Source organism: Hakea prostrata, chromosome 3 (genome assembly GCF_041222555.1).
Source record: "Hakea prostrata isolate BN-2017 chromosome 3, UWA_Hpros_2, whole genome shotgun sequence".
Classification (NCBI taxonomy): domain Eukaryota; kingdom Viridiplantae; phylum Streptophyta; class Magnoliopsida; order Proteales; family Proteaceae; genus Hakea; species Hakea prostrata.
In genome coordinates this window covers 18542833-18570227 of record NC_142602.1, presented here as the reverse complement: position 1 = coordinate 18570227, position 27395 = coordinate 18542833, and the positions used below count along the sequence as shown (strand labels likewise).

The window sequence follows — 27395 nt, the reverse complement described above, 5'->3', positions numbered from 1 at the left end:
AATAAAATATAGAAGAAGAAAAATAATATTTGACCAATAAAGATAAAGACTCGTGGCAAAACTCCTACCTCAAAGAAAATCACTGTATTTGTCTTTTTTCAACCATGCAAACCCTTGAGATGTATTATTTTATTATTTTTTATCCTTAAATTTAAAGTTAAGCGCTAGTCGGTTAGTCAAATCTAACGTGTCCAAACAAGTGAGCACCAGTTAATGCGAGTAAGGATTACACTTGGCCCAAGAGAATCACTTTCTCAGGAAAAATTTTCATGAATTAGCTCCTCAAATTAATACCACCACATAGAGTTATTTAATTCATCATATATTAATGTCACCTTTTACCATTAGAAAATTAAAATTAGTGACCATTTAAGTAAGATAAGCTTTTCAAAGAGGCAAGAATATCCTAGAATGAAAAACTCTAACCTTGACTCATCTTGTGTTTTCCTCTAATATTTGTATCCACTCCTCTTTTCCATAATTTTTATTTTCTCACAATTATTTTTTTTTTTTTGGTATCCTCTCTTTCATTTTCTTTTTCTAGAATCCGAGGATAATATTGAAAAGTGATAAATAAAAACTAATGGTAAAACTAACACCTCTTAGTAAAAAGATTGTAGTTTCGACTCTTGTTAAAACATATTAATATCCACATTTCCTGGCTTAATTAATAAAAATCTTTATTTCAAAAAATAATAATAATAATGACTAAGAAACAGATTGAAACCAATCACATGGAATGGAAACCTACTTCGTTTTGTTTTGTTTGACTAGAAAGAAAACAAAAGAAATATCTGAAACGGACAAATTGGAAAAAGAAAGTGAGAGGTTCCGAATCAAGCTGTCGAAAACGGATAACACATGAGCAGCCCCAACTCAACTGAGTGCGACTTAGAGTTTCCAAAGAAGAGAGAAGGAATTCTGAAATCAGAAATGGCGGAGATAGCAGCAGCAGCAGCGGAGGCAGAAGAGAGAAACAATGCCAGGATCGCCATAATGGAACTCGCCAACATGATCAGCGTTCCCATGGCCCTCAACGCTATCGTTCGCCTCAACGTCGCCGACGCTATCTGGCAGGGCGGAGCCAATACTCCAATCTCCGCCGCCGAGATCCTCCTTCAGGTTCTCCCCTCCGGCGATCCGGAGAATCTCCAGCGTTTACTCCGCATGCTCACCAGCTACCGCGTCTTCACCGAACACATCGTCGACGGCGAAGGCAGCCGTAAATACTCTTTGACGGAGATCGGGAAGACACTGGTAACCGACGCTGAGGGGCTATCGTACGCACCGTACGTGCTGCAACACCATCAGGATGAGCTGATGAAGGCGTGGCCGATCCTGTACGAGGCCGTGGTGGATTCGTCGTCGGAACCGTTCGTGAAGGCTAATGGAGAACCTGCTTACAGCTATTACGGCAAGAAACCGGAGATGAACGAGTTGATGCAGAAGGCCATGTCGGGTGTATCGGTGCCGGTGATGAAGGCGATATTGGAGGGTTACGATGGCTTTGGAGACATCGAACGTCTGGTGGACGTCGGCGGAAGCGCCGGAGATTCTCTGCGGTTGATATTAGGGAAACACCCTAACATTCGAGATGCGATCAATTTTGATCTTCCAGAGGTCGTCGCCAAGGCGTCCTCCGTCCCCGGTAGATGCGCTCATCACCATTTGACTTTTCTTTTCCTTCCATTTTTTCGCATCTCTTTGTTTTCTGTTCATTCATCAGTTCTTGAATCTTTTGTGATTTTTTCTTATTTGTTTATGTTTTGAATTTTGATCCCTACAGGGATCAGACATGTTGGTGGGGACATGTTCAACTCTATTCCGTCCGCAGATGCCATTTTCATGAAGGTAAATATGGTGATTACGAATTATGATTCCAATTACATAGTGATTACCAAAAGAAAGAGTTAATACCAATCATATAATCTTAGGCTTTTGTCATGTCCACTTCTTCTCTACCCAAATGCCCATCCTTCCATTCTCCCACTCTTGCATGTAGGTGTAGAATTCAAATTGGCTCCCCATAGGGAAAGAACAATGTGTTTTCTTGACGCTTTCAAAACATACAATAGATGTAGGAAATGAGTGATTGCATTGAGATTTCATTCTTTATATCATTTTTTTTAATATTTATCAATGAGTTCTATCATTATTATGTGGTTGGAAAGCGTCAAAAAAACACATTGTTATCCCTAACGACTGGAGATCTTCCAAACTCTTGCATGTGTACCATGAGCAGGCTTTTGTTAGCCCAACTGTGAGAATGGAAAGATAGACCCTTGGGTGGGGGAGGATCTGAACTCATCCCCTTACTAATCAGTATTTTCACCCCAATGGTGTTTTGACATAATCAACCAGTAATAAAGGGGTTCACTAGATTTAGTTTTAGGATCTTAACTTAAAATAGTAAATATAATAAAAACATTATATTAAGCTATTAAACTCGCTTTAGTTTGTTTGTCAATTCATTCTTCTTTTTTATTTTTCATTTCCCACCTTTCTCCCTAGAGATTATTTGATAAATATAGTGCATAATTTAGGCTTTTAGGAACCTTATCGTTCTGATCCTCCCTAAGAATACCCCAATATGAAAGAAACCTAACTTGAATGAGGTAAATGTATGAGTCATAAACTCATAATTATGGCACACCCATGACCCATGTGACCAATAATTAAAGATTTTCTTCTAGAAATCCAGTTAGCTTATGGAGGCATCTGATGATTAGGTTATGCCTTACACATCTTGTTACGTGTTCATTAGTAGTCAAGATCTGCTAATCGTGGGATCCCATTGATCTCATGAAAATTAGTTGAATATTTGATAAAAGGGCTGATTCGGATCTGGAACCAAATTTGGGTATGTTGAAGTGTTGAACCTGCAAACTGCATTTTACTATTCCCCCAAAAAAAGTTTGTTGGTAAGAAAGGGCCTTGAATTATTCAGTGAGGGCTCATTATCCTTGTGAGGTCCTTTATTATTCTGAGATTTTTGTCTGATCTACTCAGGGAATCAGGGTTGGGGGCCCAAATATCCGGAAAGTGTTTCAATCTAACTAGACCAACGTACGTTGCTCTTTTCTTTATAGGCGATATCCTCCTGCTGGATATCTTTTCCTTTCTCTTTAGGCGATCTACTGTTGGTGTTCTTACCCAAGAAAAGAAAATTCCTATTGGTGCTGGTAAATATTATTATTACACCATATAAGAGATTCCCTTTTTTGCAGAGGCAGCATGGGCATGGGCAGCTCTCCCTACATAACAAATGTTAGGGAAGCCCCTTACCAACGCCCCAGCCACCAACCCAAAAATGAAAAATCGATTGAGAGGCTTGTAAATTCTTATCCATACGGGGCATCCAGCAGGCATTACAGCATTCAACTGCGCTGGGCAGAACTGGGAAAGACACCACACAAGTGGTACCCAGGCGTTGTTGGATCAGGATGTGTGCTGGGGGCGATAGCACACTTGAGGCTTGAGAGGTTCCAGATCTTAATAAAATCACTTTTAGTGACCACAGAATGTAATCAGTCCAAAAGTTAGCAAATAACTGGAATGAAAACTATATTTTATGTGTGGCATCGGAAATGAGCATGGAATTATTGTTCTGAGCGAGTGTGAATTGATTGGTTTTAATGATGCAGTGGATCTTGACGACTTGGACAGACGAGGAATGCAAAGTGATAATGAAGAACTGTTATGAAGCACTACCGGCGGGAGGGAAGCTGATAGCATGTGAGCCTGTGCTACCAAACAAATCAGAAGATAGCCACAGAACACGGGCACTGCTAGAAGGTGACATCTTTGTCATGACGGTCTACCGAGCTAAGGGCAAGCATCGAACTGAGCAAGAATTCCGGACGCTTGGCCTGTCAACTGGCTTTCCCCATCTTCGAGCTTTCTACATAGACCACTTCTACACTGTTCTGGAATTTCTCAAGTGAACTTTACAATTATAGCTTCTGGAATTTCTCAAGTGAACTTTACAATTATAGCTTTTTGCTCTTCCATCTGCAAACCCGTCAACAAGGTCCACTCCCATGCGTGGCCATCATGAGTGTATGAGATATTCTATGGCCTTCCATTTCAAATAATAGCCCAAGCAAAATGGTCGCACAATGTGAAATCCAAGATAATTTATTTGCAGGGGTTGCATGCATTGCGTTGCCACAATATGAAATCCAAGATAATTTATCTGCAGGGGTTGCATTGCGTTGCCACACCATGGCATCATCAACTGCCCAAAGTAGGTAGCTGCTTTCATCGGCTGGTTACCTTGTTTCGTTACGTGGGAACTCATACAACATTCCTTCTCTTTTTTCTGATTAATCTCTTGGTTCATACACGTTTTTTCTTCAAAAAAAATTATTTTATTTTTACTTAAATACAGACCAATACATATCCAAGATACTGATTTGTCATGGAGGGAGGAGGACCCATCTCAGAATTTAGACAACACAACAGCATGTTTATTCATAGTGACACAATGGAGAACAGAAAGAGGACCCACAATTTCCAAATTCAAGATTTTATTGAGAAGTGAATGATGAATTGGAGCTGTCAATCTGTTATATTCTCAATGATACACTCCGCACATTTTCAACAAATAACCAGAGCAGCAGCCAAAGAACTAAAGAATCTACAGATAACAAGGTCGTCATTGTACTGGTTGTGGTGGTGATGATGCAGATGAAGGGTAGCCAGAACTCTGAACTGACCAAGATAAACTGGAAAATGCAGAAAAGCCTCAACGTGTCTTCCCTCCAACTGCAGTTTATTCATATTTTCCCTTCTCATTTCTTTTTCTCTTTTACAATGAGTAAGCTCGAATTACCTCAATGATTGGTGCCCGGCACAACGGACACTTCCCTCCACCTCGAACCAACTCATTCGCACATTTTGAACAAGTGCACATATGACCACATCTGCAGATTTTGTTTAAGAATGTATACACATCACCCGGAAAAAATGTATAAATAATTATGAACTAAACGATATGCCATACCAGTACTTTATAGCTTAGCAACTGAGGACTCACCTGTACAGTAGTGAATCAATATGATTATCACAACAAACACAACAGGTCCCCTTCTTCACATGACCCCATTTTGATCCGTCTGATGATTCTACACCCACCTCTGCAACAGAAGAGAAACTTGTACAAGTCAATCACAGTGTGGGGAAACAACAATCTGAAATGTTCCGCTCAGAGTATATAAAACAGTACTCTGTTTCAAAGGAATACTTTACTGGAATTACTTGAGAACCTAAGAGTTTTGTGTTACTCAAACATTATAGATATTATTTTGCTACTGCAATAAGAAGTTTTGGCAGATGGCTGCTAGCATTTTCAATTTCCAGATGTTGCTTTCAGGAAAGGTCGAATCTTGATCCACAAATAAAACTGCTACACAGGGGTGTCAAGAACCCATCATGTGGATGGGTTATCTCCCCTATGCTTTGCTTCCTTGAAAAACAAGAAAGAATAAATGGCAAAGCAATACAAATTTTACAATATAAATGAAAGTACAAATTCAAGAGACCATGATTCCTTGTTCTCAAGCACATCAAATGAAAAAATTGAGCAGTAAACAAAAGAAAGAAGAATAAAATAAATAAAAAGCATTTCTTCATTAGGTTCATTTGTTTTAAAGTAGAATATTTTACTGGAGTGTTAATATTTATTTACTTTTTTCTGTCATTTGTCATTTTCATGGCTGGAAATTAAAGGAAGTTTGGGCATCGGTAGGCGAAGGAAGACTCCAGGCCATATGACAGTGATGGGAGTCAATGGCACAACATATATTGATGATAAGACACCACCGCTTTTCTAAAGAAATGGACATTGTTTTCCAAGTTTCTGTATCACAGTATAAAGAAATATCCATCCCACCTTAATCTTATTGCAAATTTTTCAAAATTATTACCAAATCCTGCGGAAAATTTTACATTTGCCCTATTTGTTTCATGGTAAAATTCACTAAATAAATGAAAAAGTTTACTTGAAAATTCTTTTTATTCATTCAAAAAAAAATGTAATATTTTAAATGTTGAAGAAGTTTTTTAACGTTTTTCCCATTATTAAACAAACACTGAACATTTGCTCTATTTTTTTTTTGGGTAGAATACACTGAACATTTTTCAACTAGTAAAATTTTTCATGTGGACTGTTTTTGAAGTGAAATTTTGGGGAAGAGTTTCCAGGTAATGTCAAAACAAACAGAACCACTGAAACAAATGAAGCCTACAAGAAGAATTGTGAAAATCATTCCAAAAAATCAGAAAAATCAATTGCCTCAAAAATTTATGCACACACCTTCTCCAGCAGAACAATTCAAAGCAGCAGCAACCTCCTGTCTAACTGAGCGCTGCAACTCTAATTGCATATCCATACAGGCTTCCAACATCCTCTGCATGTGGTTCATCCCTTGCTGAAGCCTGGCCATGTCAGCTCTCAAATCATTAATAGCATCCCACTCCTGTTTCAAATCAGTACATTCAGTTCAGACTTAAATATGAAGCAGCAGAATAATAGCAAGATGTGTTATTCTGAATATGGGAAAATGGGACACCCGAAAGCAACTTCGTTATTCTTCCAATATGATGATTGGGGGAACTCCTATTAAGGAAATCACACACTATAACACGGTATACCATCTGGGGGAGAGTTCTGAGCAAGCAGGGTACAGTGCACCCTTTCACATTTTTTTTTCTCGAAATTACTCTCTCCTCAAAATAATGAATTCAATTAAAAAAATGAGGGGGGGGACAATGTACTCATTAGGCTTCTTTTCCATACAGCCACACTATATTATTCCCACTTTGTAAGCAAAGTAATCTGTCATTTTGTGCAAAACATGGATATAAAGGCAACATCGATCAAGAAAGTGATTTTTTTTGTCTTTGGGTTTTTGATTTTTCCCTCTTTTGGTTGGGGGGGTTGACAAGTGTTTCTCCAGCCAGCTCAACACTAGCTCATACATTATAACTCCCAACATGCTTTACCTTCCTAGTAGAATTAATTTATGCAAAACTATAGAACTGAGACACTCAATGCAATTTCAAGCCTGATCAAGTAGAAGCAAATCATGCTTGCTCAACAGTAACAGCGCCCCCCCCCCCCCAAAAAAAAAAAAAAAAAGACGCAACTAAAAATGAGTCAAAACAACTTGCTATCAAACTTTCAGAAAGGCAACTTATGTTTTATAACATATAGAATACAGAAAGAAAAACCAGTGTGTCAAACTTCAAGTTGAATAAAGAAATTCATGGAAAATAGTGGAAAGATGGCGCACAATTTCTGAACGATGCACACTGTGGCGAGGCCAGCTTGTATGATGAATAGCATGGTGCCAAAATGGTTGTGGTGGAGGAACTGGTGGAGACGGCATCATAAGCGGGGATCTACCAACCATATCTGCCTGATCTTCATTCTGATCCCTCTCCTGGTCCTGATCTTGTTCCGGTGAGTTAGGAGTAGGCAAGGTTCGATGCAGATCCCAATCAATAGGAGAACGACCTTGTCTTTCTACGTAAGACTGTATCAACTGGTCAAGGCTCTCACGGAACCCACTTCGTAGAAGATTTGATACACTTCTCCTACAAGGTGGGTAGAAATTATAATAAGCACACTATTAAACCTGACAATACCATATTGGTGGCTAAACAAATGATACAAACTGAAGACAAAAGTGTCAGATAATGGGATCAAACCTGCTAAGGAGTTCTCTCAGTTCCATGCTGTACACATTGTCATCATCAGGTGGATGGAATCTGTTGATCCGTCTAGCAGGAAAAGCTCGCTGAGTTCTTGGAGGATCAGAAGGCTCCTCTGGCCAATTTTGCATGGCCTCCTGGGAACCATCCTCGTGCCACTCCTCATTGGTTTCTGTTAAATGGCGGCTATCTTCTCCCCCTTCATTCACTGAAATTTCCCGGTTCCAGTTCCTAGCAGTATCCTCATGCCAGTTTCCATTCATTTCTTCACCATCAACACCCTGCCATTGATTAATCTCACCTTCCCTAGACTGTACCAAGCTTCTTCTCTCATTTTCTGTAATCTGTTCCAGCCAATCCCCTTGACCATTTGCCTCCCGCCAGTTTGTACCTTCAAGAACTGCATCACTATGTAAGCCTCCCATTTGCTCTGGCACTGGGCGAATGTCACCTTCCTGACTCCTAGGTTGAGATTGCTCATGGTTTTCATTTGCCACCTCCCATGAAGCCCTTGACTGAGTTTGTTCATTTATAGGAGAGATGGTATTATTATCAGATAATGTGTCAGAATGACTGGATACCTGACCACGAACTATAGTTTCTAACCGGAAGCGAAAACCATCCCTGAAAAATGCTGAAAGTATCATTAGGGCAATCAACAGATCAAATAGAGACAACATCCAGCATTATATAACCCATGAAAAATACTTGGCAAAGACAAATAAAAGCAGCAGCAGAGATAATGAACCTAGGGGATTTTTAACGGCCCTTATTTTGCCACGTCATCAAAATTGAATTGGACAGTTGGGATTTAAACAATGAAAATTTATATATAAATAATAATTTTTTGTTTCACACTTTAAGGATTGAATTTTATTAATTTGCATTAGTAAGTCCCTCGTTCACCCAATACCAGAACTCTCTCTCCCTCATTTTCTTCGCACCGACGCTGCTATATCAGAAATCAGGTCACGCCGGTGACAATAACTCGTCGTCGGTTGCTGTTGAAGCTGTATTTGCAAGAAGTTTTTTTAAGTTTCGAGGTATTTCAAGGGCTGAGAAGCCTTGCAGTAACCAGTAAAGTTATTCCCCTCTCCAAGATTCTGAAAATCAACCTGCGATGACAAGTCTCGTTCTAGCCCTTGCCCACCCCTATTCTCTCTTTTACAGCTTTTGAATCCCTTTACCCAACCGTGCTGTGATTCCATAACCCCTGCAACCCCATCACAGCCTTTCACCCCATCCCCCTAACCTACGATCCTCTTCCCCAGCCTCACGAAAGCCTTTTACCCTATCCCATGTTTTTTATTGTTAATCAAACTCATTCCATAGCTAATCTTTTTCACAAGTTCCTTTGAAATAGATTCTAAAATTTATCCAAAACTATCCCATGTTTCCTGGTTTCTCGGAATCGTGATAGCAGCGTCGGTGCAAAGAAAATGAGAGAGAGAGGGTTTTGGTATCGGTGAACAAGGGACTTACTAATGTAAATTAACAATATTCAATCCTTAAAGTGAGCAACAAAAAAACTATTATTTACATATAAATTCTCATTGTTTAAATCCCAACCGTTCATTTCAATTTTGATGACGTGGCAAAATCAGGGCCGTCGGCGGTAGCAGGCAGCTGCTGCCGCAAATAAAAATCCGAACCTAGGATGCACATCCACATGTGGCTCATGTGGCTGACATAGAGTGAGAGATGCAGAAACATCCTCACACAACTGAATAAAAATGTATTGTAATTTTTCTACTCCTCATCTGATGGATGCATGAAATGGATTAGTCAGTACTAATACAAAAAGGTTGTATTGCTTACCACTGACTACACACATTGCCTTCTTCAATATAAATTAGAAGGTCAATAACTGAAGTAAAATGTAGCAACAAGCTCCCTTTAATCCTTACACATTTCAACCCAGCAAGGAAGGCCCATGTCGCTATCTTTTATGCATTCTGTTGATGCCATTTTGCCCTTAAATATTATGCAGTTAATTAGGATTTTTTTTGTTCACTCTGTCATTTTATTCTATCTTGTTTTTTTGATGATACAAGTTATGAAAGATACAGGTTGTGAATCTAATTCGAACTCTACTTTGGTGTCTGAGTAGGTTCATTTCTTGTTGCAAAGTCTTTAATAAATAGTTGCAACCAATGAAAGACAGCTTTGAATAAAAGAGCTGTCGTAGGGCTACTCTATCTCCTCTTCTCTAAACTCTCTTACCATCTTATACACTCCTTCCTGTTCCTTTATTGTATTTTCTTTCCTTCTGCCCCGTTTCTTCTATACAGAACCCCTGTTCAGAATGACCTGCCACCCTCACATCCTGGGATCAATATCTCTTGGTGCTCCTTCCAGTATCAAATTCGAAGCTTGAGTTCTCATCCTAAGGAGACAGAACCCACCGTTCTCTTGCCCTTAAACATCGCTTTTGCTGTGACTTGCAGACCAGTCACATAGTTGGTTATGATGGTATTGCCAAACTTCAATTTCAGAACCATTAAGTTAGTGCAAAGTAATGATTCACTTATATAGCCTTAGTGATGCAGAATTGAAGACATATTTAAGAAAGAAGAAGTCCATTGGGCCAGGCCCATCAAAGGCCTAAAGCTATCACCCAAATCAGCCCATGGCTTCCATGGGTTAGGATTGTTTTAGTGGGTTAAAGTTAGCCCACATATGTTGAACTTCATGAACTTCATAGTCTAGACCAAAGTCCAAGTCTAGTTTTTGAAAAGTCAATAAAAGGGACTGTGGTTTGAAAATAAAAGAACTCATTGTCAAAGGAGTTTTCATTTGTCAAGAGTTAGGTAGTAGTTGAGTTATTAATAAGTAAGTGGTGTTAGCTAGTGGTTAGATGTTACCATTAATGTTTATGTCTCTTTAAAATGTTATATAAAGAGACTTATGTAAGAGGTGAGGAGACAACTCATCAATTGAAATCAAATTGCTTTGTTAGCATTCCTTCTCTATGGAGAATCCTTGTGTTTGATCAAAAGGTAGGTTGATGTTCGATCCAATCGATCCACCTTGCGGTGTGAAGCCCGTGTGTTACATTGTTATTCTCAATTCCCACATGTTGTCCTTTCAATTTCTTCATCATAGTTCTACCCCTCTTTTGAAGATCTATTCAGCTCATATTGTTATGCTATTATCCTTATAATACCACTCTAGTTTCAGCCCTCTTCCACATCTAAATTCTGTTTCATCTTAAGTCTATCAAATCTGAACTTGATTCCCTGTGAAAGGTCATATTCGGCTACTCTTTTGATCAATCAAATATAGTACTACATTACTTAGGTTGTATTCTATACAGGTGGCATAAGTTCAGCCCCCTAAAATTTCTGCTTCAATTAGATCTGTTTTGATAGAGTTCTCCTTTGTGCTAGTGTGGGTTACCACTGGGCAGAGAACATGTGAGGTTGAAGACAAACACAACCCCCCCCCCTCTCTCTCTCTCTCGATGGGGCAGGAAAAAGACAATTTCTTTTGTTGGTATATTTTATTTCCCCACTTTTCACTTAATGCACCACACACACTCTCTTATCTTCATAATACATGCTTGTGACCCAAAAATTACAGAGATCATGAAATAGAAGCTTGATTTTATTTTGAGTGTGTCTTGTGTTTTACTTTTCCCCTTCCCTTGCAATTTTTCTCCGCTCCCTATAAGCTTACCATTAACAGTGACATGAACAGTATTTTGGTCCATTTTCTTCATTCATGCTTCTATTTGGAGTAGAGAAGCTTTATGTGATGCCCCACTGAGTGAGGGTAAATTTGGGAGTTGTTCAAAAAGAGTGATATATATAATACATGTCTCCTAGCTAGACTCAGGGTTCGACAGTCTAAACCTTCACTCTGGTCATATCTAGGTAATCCAAAACATATAAAATACTGAAATAAATTAATTATTTCCAACCCTTGTTGGACCAAAAACTCTTGGACGATTCTTTTTGGGGTTGGACTTCCAATGTCTAACATGTCAATCCAACCAATCAAGTTATACTGCACCAACTCTCATCATCAAGATTTTGTGGACCAATCGAGTGGAGATCCTATCCCAATGCTGTCATAGTTTAGCTTCTATTTTCAATTTTAGAAAGTACACTTTATTTCATTGTAAGAGAATCACAGACAACTTCTAATTTTGGTTTGTTATGATTTTAGGACTGCTAATTTTATCTTTTCTATAAATTTTCCTTTTTCGCTGCTTAGCTTTTATCTAGTAGCTCATATTTTTTAAACTTCCTATCTCATGTTGGTGTTGCCTTGAATCACAGATGCACCATGACAACCATGGGAACATAAAGGACCTAGCAATGTCCAGAAAATGGCAATTTCACGTTGAGTAATTTCCAAAGCACTATTAGTTAAAAAAAGTTTGAAGCAAACACCATGTTCATGTTGAAGGAAGCCATCAGTGATTGATGGCATAGAAAGCAGTTCACAGCAATCAGAAAAACTGAAATAGCCTGTCCAGATTTTGAGTTATGAGCATGAAGAACCCAAAAACCTTAGACAAGGGAAAGCAATTTGTAACATTACATGCAGACCACCACCAAGCTGCTAAGTAGCATAAAAAAAGAAGAAAAAAAAACCACCAAAAAGTGCCCCTTTACACACAAACTGATGCATAACACATAAACCCACAAATACACAACCAGGACAGCTAAACTTAACAAGCTCTTCAATCCCCCCCCTCCTCACCCGAAAAAAGTCATAGCACATCTAATTATTTCAGAACTCTCACAACCAATCAGCCACCTGTACTCCGTGTTCTCATAGAGACACATCAATCATACATCGAAATAAATAAAGAAAATCCAACCTTCGCTAAAACAGGCAAAAACTAATAATGTTCTCGGTGATTCCTAGAATATGGATAGTCCAGTCAATCAGCTTCATCTCCAGAATAATAGCATCCACATAGGTAAGCCATAATCAAAACATAGTAAATTCTTATCTGGAAAAAAATTTATTTGAAATGGACATTTATAGGAAAAAGTGAAAAAGTAACAGACATATTACACAAGATATGACATAAAACGAACACATACCTTAGACCAGATACAGAATGGCGCTGCCTTAACTGACCTAATTCCCTAGCTGCCATTGAAGGTGCCCTCTCATCCTCAGTAGCTCTTTCATTTCGTAAGAATCTACCCCTCAGTAGTGACTGAGAAATTCCACAGCATCAGACATCCGATAGTTTGACCGGAAAAAAAGCCATCCATATGATAGACATGAATGCAACCAAAGCATTTCAACATAGATTTCGGGTTCTCACATGGCAAATAATGTAGTAAGTAGTTAACAAAATACATTAACATAAGAAATATGAGGAACCATGGCTAAGAACCACAAGCAGGACTCAGGATAACCAAGCAGATAACACAAAAGTAATCAATAAAGACATCATTGATTTATCAAAAGGAGGAAATTTAATCCCACAATTATAATATTTTATTATAGAATTTTGTGGATCCACGTCATCCCCGTGCAAAAGTGCAAATAAAAGCATCTTGATTCATTTCCAGAATGCTTTACAGCATAATTACATAGGATTTCAACTTAAGAGTTGACCCAACTGCCATCAATTATCATCAAGGCTTGTTATTCCATTAAAAGATTCTTCATAAATGCTAGGACAGCTAAGGCTTCCTTGCAAAGCCCCTTATAAATGCGCCTTGGATGTGCAATTGTACATATGAGGAATGGAATTTCAATTTTTAACTTCTATGCCACTCTGTACCAACTATATGAGCATTGTTGGCCTCTGCAAGGGAACCCTTCATAAAGCAAATGTTCCTAAACACTTCCGTAACATAAACCAAATTAAACAAACTGGCATCCTCCTATAGATTTTAATAAACTGATGTTGTTTTGTGTAACGCTGACAAACTAAGTTTAACAAACCTATACATGTGTTTTATTACCAATGAGAATGGTGAATTAACACACTAAGTGAAAAAAAAAAGTACGTGTCCAACTATGAATCTTTTACATCAACATCTCAAAAGCATAATGTCCATTGCAGAATTTGTTGCACTCCAATACTAGATATTAAAATTTTAATGAACCAGTTCATCAATGGGGAAACACATAATACTACCGTGGGTGGCATTTAATAAATATGCATGTAAAAAACAGAAGCAGGAATAATCCATAAATTGCCAAACAAATAAAAGGTATTCTGATAAGTAACTAACCTGAATTCGGTTGCGGTGAGCAAAGGCTGTAACAGCCCGATGCTCCAACAACCCCTGCAGTTCCCCTTGCCTCTCCCTCTCAACCCTCATGAGCAAATCAATGAGAGCCTGTCGTCCACGAAATCTGAGCATATCCCGTCGTATATGCTCAGGCTGGCCTTCATCATGGTCAACCCCCAACCCATCATGAGCCTGATTAGTCTGAGCACCCAGTCCCATAGCTTGTTCTTCCCTTCTGCCACCACGGGCACCTCTCTGCTGACTTGTCAATTGGACCCATTCCCGGACAAGCCTCACCCTTTCACGTTCGGTTTCACCAAGCCATTCTGCCCTTGGATTGCTATTCCTTCGCGAAACACTAGATGCATGGTCACCAACACCACTATCCATCCATCCCCGAGCAATTTGTCTCACCCTTTCCCTTTCAATTTCCCCCAAATCAGGAGACTGCTCACGGCTAGAGTTGTCCTGGTCCTCATGTACATTCTGTGACTCCATTTGCCTTTGGGGCCATGTTCCATAATCGTTCTCGCTTTCACTAGCATCCCCAGAACTTCCCTGGCGCTCACTCTCTCGACTTTCAGACATGTTAGTGCCAGAGAGGATGGTATTAGAGTCAACGCCCCTCTGCAGACTCAACCTTTCTCTTACACTTTCTCGGGCACGATGGAGCATTTGCTCATCTTCCAGCTCCCGCCACATTTGCAGGAGAGATGATGCCTGGGTGGTTGGCCTCTCAACGATCCCCTGTCTTCTGGAAGTCGGAGATTGCGACTCCCTCAGAAACGAAGCATCAAGCGTGGAGACGGTGTGCAAACCTGCAAGAGCCATGAGTTCTGATTCACGATTTCTCCTCTCAATCGTGGTAATCATCTCCTGGGCCTGCCGCGCAGCCCAGCTACTCAAAATTCGAGAATGTCGCCTTCGAACAGCAGAAGATTCAGCCAGGTCATCGCCTTCGAGATCCGAACGTCTCCTCCGCCGCACTAATTGATCGCCCTCTTCAGTATCATCTTCCTGATCTCGAGTAGAGCTACAAGAAGCCAAGGACATACAATCATCCAAACGACCTCGCATCAACTCTTCCAATCCCAGATGGAACTCAGCGCGGGCATCATTGCTATCCTGCTTCTGTTGCCGTGATTGGAAATCAGTCATGCTCCCGACCTCCCTCCCACCTCTTTACCAAACCCCAAACAGAAGATCACCAGCTAACCCCCTACGCCTGCAGGGTGAAACCGAGACGGCATGGAGAACCCGCCGTTCTCGATTCCGAGCAACAATGATCTAGTAATCCGGACGATTCGTCACCTTATAGCTATTTCCTTAATTTTTATACGGAAACAGAAATAAATCGGCCTGAGAAATCCATTCAAATACCACTAAAACACTGCCCTAAAAACACCCGACAAATGATCACTGTATTACAATTAGCAAACCGATTCTTCGATTGTTCAACCCGGTTATCAATAACGACGAAATGAAACGCAACAGCCGTTGTTGCAATCAATCCGATAAAGAAGAAAGAAAAGAAAAAGGAACAAAAAAAAATAACACAGAATGATCAAATATCCGAACTACGAACAGATCCGAACTTCTAATGCAACCGAGATTAATGGATGCAATGAACGTACCTCTGAAGCTCACCGCTTTCCCTCCTCTAACACATCAAAAAACAAATTAATTGAAACAAAAAAAAGCCCTAACTTTTGCAGGCAAAAACTTTCAAAGATGAATTTCCTCCAGCAACAGAAAAAGAGGGTGAGGATGTGACAAACATAAATACACAAAGACGCGCGCACATAGAAAGAGAAACCATACGACGTTTTTGTTTTTCTCAATTTCTTATCCTCCTCTTTTCTTGCTGAAATGACTATGCAGCTCTCTCGCCGGAAGGGAGGAGAGAGAAAGAAAGAGAGGATAGTCAGACGAGTGAAACACGTCAGCAATTTTTTTTGGCCCTTTTGGGTAGAAATTTCCGTAACATCCACATCATATTCCTTACAGTCCGTAAAAACGCGCCTACGTGGCACTTCATTCCTTTTCTACCAATTACAAAATTCCTGGTTTTCATATTCATTTTCTAATTTTTACCTTCATTTTATTAATTCCGGTTATTTAGAATAAAATATTGAATCAGATTGATCCAATGGGGAGACTCAAATCAGAATCAGAATGATAAATCAACTGTGCACCCCATGATAGATCCGATTCCAAATATTTCAAAGCAACCGAGTCTATGGATTTTAACCGATTACCGACTTCACTGCTAGTGTGTGGACCACATAATCTGCCTTTTTTTTCTTTTCTTTTTTTTAAGGCAAAAGTGTGGACCACTTAATCTACGCACTAAATTCAACACTCATGCTAATAAAGAGTTGATTGAAAACATAACCATGATTAGTGACACTAATAATTACATTAGTCTCTCACCCTTTTGAGTGTACTGCGCTACCTTTTCTAATTCGCATGATTGGGGATTTTGATGAAAAGCGAGTGAACCGTGCATGAATGGATCACGGTTCAGTACGTTTCGAACCGGTTTCATCTTTAACAGAATCTACCTATTTCGGGATCCTGTGTGTGTCCCACTAGTGGGAATGAAGCGATCGACATCATTGAATAAGTGGGCCATGAGATCATGGCCATCCAATCAATCAATGAGTTGTTGGGGTCTGCAGATCAGGGGAATATCTCCCTAACCGGGACGACAGGTGGTGAGTTCTAGCAACAAATATCTCCAGAAAGGTAGATGAGAAGAGTAAATTAAGAGTGGGTCCCACCCAGTTTTGGATTTTCGGAACCGAAAATGTGAAGGAAAAGAGAAACCGAAATTGGTTGATCGATTCGCCACGACAAAAAGGTGAGAGTGGTTGTCTTACTCTTACGCCAATTGGGAGGTGGGTTGGACTGCCTTTTTCATGTTTTGACATTTGATGCCGATTTTTTCTTTTTCTTTTTTTTTTTTTTTTTTAATAAATTCTTTCTTTTTTTGTAAGAAATTCTTCTTCTTGTTTTTGTCAAAAAGAAATTCTTATTTACTAAGGAACAGTGATGCCTTTTTTTTTTTTGTCAAAAATAAATTCTTATTTACTAAGGAATAGTGATGCCGTAAGTGACCGGGCCTTCTAGACTAGGAACGAGTTTCTCTCGAAAGCAAGGTTTAAATTATCTATATTGAATATTGTATCAATCGGACAATTTATCCGTATTAAATATTGTATTAGTTAAGTGATTCTAAAAGATATATTATTTTGTATCGAACACTATACCATACTAATTAATTTATTTTAATGTAATCTAATAAAGAGATATATCTAGATAAATCATAAAAGTTATATCTAATATGAATACGTATCAGCTAGTGTCATATTGTATTGTAGGAATACTACAAATCTTGCCTTGAAGTATTTAAAACAAACTTTATTCTGAAATTTTGTCTTTTTTTTTTAAAGAAATATGAGATAAAAATAAATAAATAAAAAAGGAAAGTGAAAGAAAACTTTCAACCTTTAAATAAAAATATAAAGAAAAGAAAAAAGTTTACCTTTATCTTTGTTGTGGGGATATAAGGTCCCGATTCCCCCCGAAAGGAGTTTCAAGACGCATTCCCCTCGGGCGATGCACTATATAGGGTTAGGCATCTCTTCCCTCGGTGTCCCATTGGATCATACTAATAAAATTCACTTGGTTATCTAATTATTACCTTAACAAGAAGAGTACTACGAAGCCTCTTTCAGGAGAGCCCCCCTGTGGGATTGCTCACCTCATCCCGGGTCCCGAGGCCTCATCGGAGCACCTCCCCTGGGCAAAAATGAACAAGATACTATTATTTTATTACAGACCAATTAGAATGTGTAGCATGGAATCAATATAGTTGAGATTTTTGACTAATTCACGAAGAGTTAGTTACGCATTTCATACCTCAGCTTGTATATATAGGAGCAATACCTACATGACTCTTTATGCTTTGATCTTAGCTAATATTACAATTCTTACTTATCTCTCAACTCGAACTGCTATAAACCTACCCCACTGGAGAAAGGTTACTAGAAGTTTCACTGATTAAGCATTATGAGAAAATCTCAGTAACCACTAGGCCACTAGGCATTATTTTTTAGAATATTTGTTTTAGAAAAGAGAAAAGAATATACAAGCTGGTTAGAGAGCTTTTGTTTCATATTCGGCTCCCAGAAATCAAAAAATTTCAAAATTAGAAAAGATAATTTTCACGTGTTTGAAATATACTTAGCATCTCCTGGTGTATATTGGATAATAATAATAAAATTTACGAATCTACATATTACATAACAAGAGAGTACTACAAATCTTTCAAGAGTGTATTTTATATAAAAATGAACAAGATACTATTATTTTATTACAGACCAATTAGAATATGTAGCATGGAATCAATATGGTTGAGATTTTTTAACATTAGCTAACTCCATTAACGTTAACAATTTGTCAAGATGTCACTTCTCTGTTGATGGGCATGGGAAAAGCTTTGTAATCCGAGATGGTGGTTAGTTACTAAATTTTCATGACAATTTTTAAAAGACAGCCACTAACTTGGCATTCTTTTTCCATTTCCATCTGTTTTAGGAGCAAAAAAGGATATACAAGTGTTGTGCCAAAAACCCTTACATAGGGGTGTCTTTTTTTCAAAATTGACGGTCTGTAGATGTCCATGTTTGCATATCTCAATGCCTGGACTGGAGATCCAACATAATTTTGTAACATTAGCTAACTCCATTAACATTGACAATTTGTCAAGAGGGCCACTTCTTTGTGATGGGCATGGGAAAAGCTTTGTAATCCGAGATGGTGGTTAGTCCAAATTTTCATCAATTTTTACCCCCTATTTGATACTTTGTCCATTCCCACCTGTAGGGCAAAAAGTATGGTGTCCAAAATCCCTTTAGTCTTTTTTTTTAAATTGACGGTCTGTAGATGTCCGTGTTTGCATATCTCAATACTCCAACCTGTTTACTCCTGTTGCTGGTAGCCCTGCACATATAAGAGGAAAGAAAATTGTGTCAATCCTACTTACCAGTGAAATCATTATGAAACTTTACCTTCTAAACATTAATGAAACAAGTTCAGAGTCGATGAAACATTAAAAATAAAAAAAAAAAAAAAAAAAAAAAAACAAATAAAGGCAATTTTAAAAGGGAAGTAGAGTTGCAAAAGAAAAAGTATTAGTGGGAGAAGTGAAGTAATGGCACCGACCGATTAGGTCTAAAGTTGCCATTGCGTGTTACCCCTTTTAGCTTCTCTAACTCGTGATGTATCATCATTTTCTTTTTCTTTTTAGGGTGAGTGATATATTTATATATAAAAGGTATTACTTAATATCACATTGATAAAGCAACTTAAGTTTGGTTAACTTTTGCTGTATTAATTTTCTACTATTCCTCCTCCTTTTGTTAGCCAGCAAGGTTTGCTCCCCCTTTTTTCTTTTTCTTTTTCTTTTTTTTTTTTGAGATGTAAAATTTTGTGTTTTTAAAGACAAAAGATGAAAAAGACTGAAAATTTTCTCGATGGAAGGTTACTATTTTTTGAGTACTGCAGGTGGATCCAACTCTATGATGAGGTTCTCCAAGCTTGCTAAAGCTAATTTCCAATAGCTACATCTCAATATTTCATGTCTTTAGTAGTAGCTGCACAGAATCATCTGTGAGGAAACGCAAGAAGGCGTTTTATTCTTTTGTAAAGCCTACCTATATATATATATATATATATATATATATATAAACTTATATTCTCGTCGTGTTTTAAAATAAAAAGAGCAGAAATGGAAAATACGGTCAGAACTAAGGAGTTCAATGGTGTGGTTTCAGGTGGTTTCGGGCTTGAAAACACTCAAACCAAACACGGCCCGTTAGCAAACTAATAGTTTCGGGCCGGTTTAGGTTTGGTGCATTTGGGTTCGGCTAACTAACGATTTGGCTAATGACTTATACTTGGGTTAACTAACGGTTTAGGATAATAATTTATGGTATGTAAAAAAAACAAGAATAAATAATTGAACATCTTGCAACACGAGACAAAATTCTATAAAAAACAAAATTGTTATATATTAATTTTCATTAAAAATAAAAAGTCATTCCATATTGTAAATATCCCACCCACCTTATACATAGAAATTGTAAACTCATTCATTAGGCTCCACCAGATAACCCTCTTGAAACAAATCTTCAAATCAGAAACCGTTTTAAATGTTAACTTGTGCTATGATAGATTGTCTTGAAATTGGGTTATTGTTTTATGAGAATATTGATTTTTTTATTCTTATAATGAAATCCGTCTCTTTTTTGATTAGTTATTTAGTTTGACATGCAAAAGAAATACCTCTGGATTGAATAAATATTTATTTAATTTAAACAAACTTGATACTTTTAATTGGACATTCATACTTAATCACTCTAATTGTTCGATACAAGTAGTAGAATGACTGTTTGATATTTGAATTAATGCTCAATTTTTTCTGATAGTCTATACCAACTATCTAGTGGAAATAATGATAATTCAAACAATATTTAATATAAAACTATACAACAGGCTGCAAAACGGGTATAGTTTTACATTAAATATTGTTTGAGCTGGTGGGGGCTCTGTCACGCTCAGCCCAAACGCAATCCATTAAAGTTCGATTTGAGCTATAATGGGCCAGTGCAGTTATGTTTTAATGGTTTAGGCTGCAAATTGACACGCCTAGTCGGAACTATAGAAGATTGTAATACGATAATCTTTTGGTGCATTAGAAGACTAAATTCAAGTTTTGATGAAAGTTAAAAAATATAGAATTACAATAATATAACAACCAAGATAAATGTTTAAGCAAATTGGACTAGCATCTCAAAATGGAGGCTTTAGAGCATTGACACCTCATTTTCTTTTTGAAAAACACATACATCCCAATTCATTAAACCCACTAGTACATTCTGTTAGTAAAATAGTTAATCCACAATTTATTTTTATTTAATTCCAAAAATGCCCTTACCAAAATACGAGGAGAAAAAAAATCCAGCAATGTCTTCATCAAATACCATGATAGGTAGAAGAATGTCTTATTTTTTCTTTTTGGTAAATGAAATAAGATTTAATTGAAAGATATGAGAGTCTTTGTTATAATATAACTAACTATTGTAACATAATAGGGCCTATGTATTTTTTAAAACACAAAGTGGCTTGTTAGTTAAGGTTTAAAGTATCGATATCGAGTATCGTATCAGTCAGGTGATTTTAAGAGACGTATCATCCCGTATCGAATATTGTATCACTCTAGCTAGTATTTTTTTTTTTTTTTGGTAAACAACACTTCATTTATATAACTAAACAAAGTACAAACACACATGCATGAGAACACAAGGTTCAAAACGAACCAAGGAGCGGCAAAAGACCAAACTGTCGTACATGCAAGAGACAGGGTCAGCCAGGGTAACGGTTGGGTCAAGCCCAAAGTGGATCACAACCACAAAACCCTTAGAACAAGAACACCAAAACAACATCAACACCCTCAAAGGGGGACAACTTACACGCCACAAGGGCGGACATAACACCCATATAGGGGGACAAAGTACACGCCTCAAAGGGTTGGGTCTAGCTAGTATTTTAGCATAGTTCAATAGAGAGACGAATCGAGATGTATCGTATCACTTGGGTTATATATGGATACGTATCAGCTAGTATCGTATGGTATCGTAGAATACTTTAAATCTTGTTGTTAGTGTTTTAAAGCCTTTATTTTCTGGTTTAGATGAGCAGTACTGCTCCAAGCAATCCACGGCATGGATTCGTTTGCATTAAATCTAAACCGTCAATGCGAACAATCCAGATTAATTAATAAATATTAAATAGTCGAAATGTGGCATGTGGGGAACATTTGGAACAGCGCGCTCAGCAATCCATAAACGTGAAGAGAAGAATTCTGACAATAATTTGTCCTTATTTGTAATGAATAAGGACAATTGCGTCATTGTGAAGTAAGCTCATGTGTCATACATGTTTCATCATGCTATTATTATTAAATATAGAAAACAAATAGATCTGTCTCATATTTCCAAAGCAGCCCACGTGACATTCTGCTAATGGGAAGCACACGCCGCACCCATCGGCACAAGAATAATCTCGGGTATCTAATGAAACAAAAGTGGTTCAGTGGTTCGAGTGGTCCGACTGGTTCGAATGGTTCGACTGGTTCGACTGGTTCTCTATTTTCAATTTTCAATTTTCAATTTTGAGAAAAAATAAATAAATTATGGTGCTACTGTTAGGAAGGTCTGTCGCTGCCATTAATGGTGGTTCCTTTTTTTGGTAAAACACCATTAATGTGGTTTGATTGATAACCTGTCAGTGTACTTTTTTGGTAAAATAATCTGTCAATGTTTAATTGAATGTACTTTAACCAAAAATAAATAAAAATTTAATGTACTTTAATATAAACGCCTAAGAATATGGATCATGTTCTAGATCTAACATATGAATTAAAAAAGTAAAAAAAAATAAATATTAACTATAAGAAATCCTTTAAAAAAAATTTTTATATCAAATCGATCTTAAGATCCATAGTAAGGTATATTTTACTTTTAAATCAGTGAAGTATTGAGTTCTTGAATATTTCTACGTAAGGACATGATCCCTGACTTAGACATATAATCTCTCGAGTCAGAGTGTGAATTGATAGGATGATCAATGTCAATAACCATACTAGTTAAGAAAAGTTTATTTCTTGTTTATGTTTATATTAGTTTCTTGCATCAATATGATGCTAAATTGATTGTTGATTGTTGACAAACATATCTGGTTTAACCCAGAGATTATTTATTGCGAGTCTTTATGGATAATATTAAGTTCTACAATGAATGGATACTCTTTTAATATCCATTATTTTGTTCGATTGTAACCAATCTGATGAACTATATTATCTTACCACGTTTCGATTATGATCAAAGTTAGGTTCTCGATGCTAATCAAAAAAGGTTAAATAGTTGAGCTAACTTAGTCCGATCCAACCCAAACCTTTAGAGACCGATTAAAAGTCAAGATCAAATAAAGTATTCCGGACAAAATGTTTGGCCCAACTTGGCTCTCTTGCATCAACTGACCTATCCTTTGTGCAAGGGTGTAGTGTCATTATATTATAGCTGAATGACATGCAATGTGGGTCTAGTTGGTTACTTGAAGCCAGAGATTTCAAATATCTGGATTCATGAATGTAAGATTTATATTCGTTTGGTTGTGAAAAATTCCTAGATTCATAAAATCTAGATATTCATCTTTTTACATTAAAAATATGAATTTGTAGATTTATGGATATGTGAAATCCAAAGATTTCTCCCCACCATAAAAGCGCTAAACATTTACGTATTCACAAAAATCACTTTGACCAAATAGTTTTTCAGGATGAATTCACATATTTCATTCCACATATTCAGATTAACCAAATAGTTAACTTTATGAATTATGACTCCATAGATTTGAAACCTATATTTGAAATTTATAGATATTTGAAATCTCTAGACTCATGTAACCAATCAGGCCCTATGAAATTAAAGAGTAAATAAAGAGCAATAGACTCAACGGGGTATATAAACAAATTTTTTTTTTTAAGCTGATGTTCATCCAAGCTAGCTTGCACGCACCTTGATTACATCCTCAGAGGAGAGACACTGTCTACAAGGATCAAACCCATGACCTCTCCATTGAGAAGTATGGATCTCTACTACTCTTCCAATCCTGCATTGGCAAAAGGAGTATATAAACATTCCAAACATAGAGAACAAAGATTTATATATTTTTTTGAGTACGGAAGAGCGGAATTTGTTAGTATTATTATTATTTTTTTTTTTTTGGGAGGGGGGAGGGGGGTGTCTCAAGAAGGAACAAAGATATTAGGATCTTAAAAAAAGTCACAGCCCACAACATGGGAATGTGTTAGGTTGCATGTCACTTGTTAGGTCGCTTTTGTTTTTTATAAGGTGATGATCAAATGAATAAAATTTACATAATTTTTAAATAAAAATTTCTTTTTGTATGAACATAACCATACAGGTTCCACAATCTTCTCCAACAACCCACTCGGTCTCAACCTTCAACCTTTCAACCCAATTCAATCACTATTTAATTGACCCACAAACAGGTGGGTCTAGGGTCTCTAGGCATCCTATCAATAAGAACTAAGAAGGCCACATGCCAAGAAATGTTAATATTTTGATCACATTAGAATTAGGGTTTCATTACCTTCCACACCCAATAGGGACCTTGCTTGGGTCCTGCGCATTTATTGCGCAGGACCATCAAGCCATTCACTTTGGGCGGTGGGATCGAAATTTTGGTAGAAATTTTGATCTCGACCATCAAAATTCAACGGTCGAGATTGAAATCTCGACCGAAATTTTGAATCCTACGTCCGAAATTTTGGCTTGATGATCCTGCGCATTAAATGCACAGGATCCAAGCTTTTTCGACCCAAAAGACCCAATGGCAGAGGCACATGGTTCCAGAGTTTGTCTTTGGCTATGCATGTGTAGCAACCTACCAATGGCTTCATTCACTAAATCACCATTACTTTCCATTGAATGCTGGTCCTATTCATGTCTAAAATTAGTCCAAATCATGAATGACCTTTTTTATTTTGTTTGATAACATTCATTATTTAGGTTAATAGATCTGATTAGCTAAGGGTGTCCGTTGTTTGGGATTATTTAGGGTTTGGTGGTTGCATCTACCAAGATGTCTTATACATTTACGCTATGTTCTTGTTGGGAAAATTTCTCCAGACTTGTATGTTTGGTTTAAAAATTCATTTCTCTTTGTTGTCTAGAAAAAAAAATGCCATGCATGTATACACAACGAATATCTATAGCATCTAAAAGGACCCCATCTAGTTACGGTCACAATTTTACATGACATGTTTCCGTGGAAATTTTCCCTTTTCAAACCAATTTTATTCATTTTAAGCAATGTATATAGAGCTGGATTTAAGATGACAAACCTCAATGAACTTGAACACAATGTATCTAGATACAGGAGGTGCGTCTTTGTATTCTCTTGAACTACTTTCTTGTACTCCTGCGTTTTACATTTTTTTGTATATTATAAATTGGCAAATCATAATAGTGGAAGTCAAAGATTAGCTTTTTCTTGAGAAATAAGTCATAGAGAGCAAGGAGAGCAAATTCTGATTTTTGGGAATACGTTTTCGTATTTCTTCCCTGTATCCATTATATTATATTTTCTTTCAACCTTAATGGTTTAATTAGAATCTCACTTAGACTCACTCAAGTGAGGAAAAGAAACACATGAATACCAATTGAACTCAACCAAATAAAGAAGTAGTTTTAGGATACTCAAATAGCGCCAGTGGGGGCTTCAAACCCACGACCTCCAGGCTCAAGCAATTGTCGTCGCTTCAAAAGTCCAAACCTATGAATATAGTGCCACTATATTTTCTTATACCTTAGCCAGCAAGCACCCGGTTTGAACCTGGATCTGGTGCTAACCTAGGGCAACCTCAGTACAGCTTGACGAGGCTCCCAAGCTACGATTAACAATTCAAGCCATGAAGTAGATGAACAAAATAGCTGCTAGTTGTATGGAAAGAAAATGAACCGATCAGATCAATCAAAACAAATTGCTAGAAATTGAACCCAAGCCCAGATGGGTTTGTAAAACTCTCTGCATCTATGTTTCTGGTAATTAAAACTTTCTGCATCTACTAGCTAAGAAAATAAATTACGAAAAGATTATGGTTGACTTTCTATCACAACAATTTTCTAATATATCCATTTCTTTTGCAATTAGTATATTAATTTAATAAAAAAATATTTCCATTCCTAATTTCTCAATATATAAAAAAGTTCCTTTCTACCCAAAAAAAAATATTAATTTGTCATTTTCTAAAAGAGGCATAAATCAAATTATTCCAAGCCAACCGGAACCCAAAAGGCCTAAAACATAATAGTTATAGGCCCAAGCCCACTTTAATTTCAATCGCCGATTTTCAGATTTTGTTTTGGGCCCATCAGAAGTTCTGCTAGGCTGGACTAAATTCGAAGGAAGGTCCATTCAAAATGAAACGAAGTTGGAATTTAATTCAACCAGTGAGATTAGAACAAAAGAGGAAAATTCAAACAGATGCAATTTAATCCAAAACCCAACTCGAGATTCCAAGCAGGGAAGCCATGGATGGAACTTGGAAGCATTTCAATCAAACCGAATCGAAGCTCAAATGTGTGAAGCACATCTGATCGTTTCGAAGGATTTAGGAGATGATGAAAACTGCAAATCCACAGGGTAGCAAGTCGTCCATAATTTCCTTTCCCTCGAAATCAACGAACCCACCTTGATACGAACCCTAGCCTTCACTTCAATGGTTAACTCAATCGCCCCAGATGATCTTTCCAGCTTCAGATCTCTCATTTCAGGTTCTTTCAATGCCGCTGAATGCGCCACGGGCTTGAGCTCAAGAACGGTAACGTTATAATACGGTTGGTAGAAGGGCTTTACGTCTTCGAACGCAATGAGTTCGTCTTCGTAAAGCACAGAGATCCGCATGAAATCGTAAAAGACAGAGATTCTGTCGTTAGGGTTGTGAACCTTGAGCATAAAATAGAACGAAGCGTTGAGGTACTTGTCCTTGAGATCGAAGCCATGTACAGAGCCATCTGCTATGGTGTAAACGAGTCGTTTAGGTCTGACGATCACCCAAGATATGAGCACTGCAATGCCGAGAAGGACGATGAGAGCGAAGGATGTGGAAGCTATGCATTTGACCAGTTTCGACTCCCTGGTAGCAGGGGGGCTGATGTTCGAGCGCCTTCTTGAAGGGTTACGCATTGATGTTGTGCTGCTTAGTACTACTGGTCTTGGGTGAAGCAAATTACGATCGAAGAGGAAATTTTAATGTATATTGCTTTGAGAGATTCTTTTGCTTTTGATCTCTTCTGTGCAACTGGAATACAAGTCAGTAATCTGGACTAAACATTCTGTCATACTCTTCTGGGAATGAATTGAGGCGCAAGCGATCCTAGATTTCTTTCCTCAATCGCAAGTTTTCTCTTTTAAAGTTGTACCCATAAATCAATCACAAAGCAGCTAGCAAATCTGTATTGTTGCCTACAGGTGCATTCTGTGAAGGATTATCGGGTTCAACTTCAGAACTACGCATTAACAACACTTAAAGTTGGGTATGGCCACATTCAAACAGAGTGGTCGAGGTTGAAATCGGTTGAAATGCATAAGAAACGAGTGGTAGAGATTTCAACCTCGACCACTCATTCCATCATCACCGTATGCAGTTCAGTGTTGTGCATTAATTGCGTAGCATTAAAGCTCTATCTAGGATTATCATGACAAAATTGCCTAGTCGTTGTTTTTTTTCTTCTATTTTTTCCCCTTCCCGATCATCATCAGCAGTGGGGACCCACATGCCAAGGGGGAAGGGGGAAGGTATGGTAAGGGCTG

General features: G+C 37.7%; 3 protein-coding genes across 5 annotated transcripts; 1 reads left to right on the top strand and 2 right to left on the bottom strand.

Annotated features, from left to right (window-relative positions):
* Positions 1 to 801: 801 nt before the first annotated feature.
* On the top strand, positions 802 to 4203 carry LOC149021360 (O-methyltransferase family protein). 2 transcript variants are annotated; one of them, XM_089149604.1, is made up of 4 exons: positions 802 to 1648; positions 1787 to 1851; positions 3645 to 3923; positions 3960 to 4203. In XM_089149604.1, the coding sequence occupies exons 1-4, from the start codon at positions 862 to 864 to the stop codon at positions 3978 to 3980; spliced, it is 1152 nt and encodes a 383-aa protein (XP_089005730.1). In that variant the 5' UTR covers positions 802 to 861; the 3' UTR covers positions 3981 to 4203. The 2 variants fall into 2 exon arrangements, with proteins under 2 accessions (XP_089005730.1, XP_089005729.1); XM_089149603.1 differs by having other exon boundaries at positions 803 to 1648; positions 3645 to 4201.
* Positions 4204 to 4400: 197 nt separating this feature from the next.
* On the bottom strand, positions 4401 to 15832 carry LOC149021359 (uncharacterized). 2 transcript variants are annotated; one of them, XM_089149601.1, is made up of 7 exons: positions 13929 to 15831; positions 12777 to 12895; positions 7714 to 8340; positions 7296 to 7599; positions 6317 to 6479; positions 5039 to 5138; positions 4401 to 4925 (listed from the first exon to the last, which is right to left on the bottom strand). In XM_089149601.1, the coding sequence occupies exons 1-7, from the start codon at positions 15084 to 15086 to the stop codon at positions 4811 to 4813; spliced, it is 2586 nt and encodes an 861-aa protein (XP_089005727.1). In that variant the 5' UTR covers positions 15087 to 15831; the 3' UTR covers positions 4401 to 4810. The 2 variants fall into 2 exon arrangements, with proteins under 2 accessions (XP_089005727.1, XP_089005728.1); XM_089149602.1 differs by lacking the exon at positions 4401 to 4925 and having other exon boundaries at positions 5035 to 5138; positions 13929 to 15832.
* A 10079-nt stretch (positions 15833 to 25911) lies between these two features.
* On the bottom strand, positions 25912 to 26845 carry LOC149021358 (Late embryogenesis abundant (LEA) hydroxyproline-rich glycoprotein family). Its single transcript, XM_089147107.1, has one exon. The coding sequence runs from the start codon at positions 26766 to 26768 to the stop codon at positions 26157 to 26159; it is 612 nt and encodes a 203-aa protein (XP_089003233.1). The 5' UTR covers positions 26769 to 26845; the 3' UTR covers positions 25912 to 26156.
* Between the last annotated feature and the right edge of the window lie 550 nt (positions 26846 to 27395).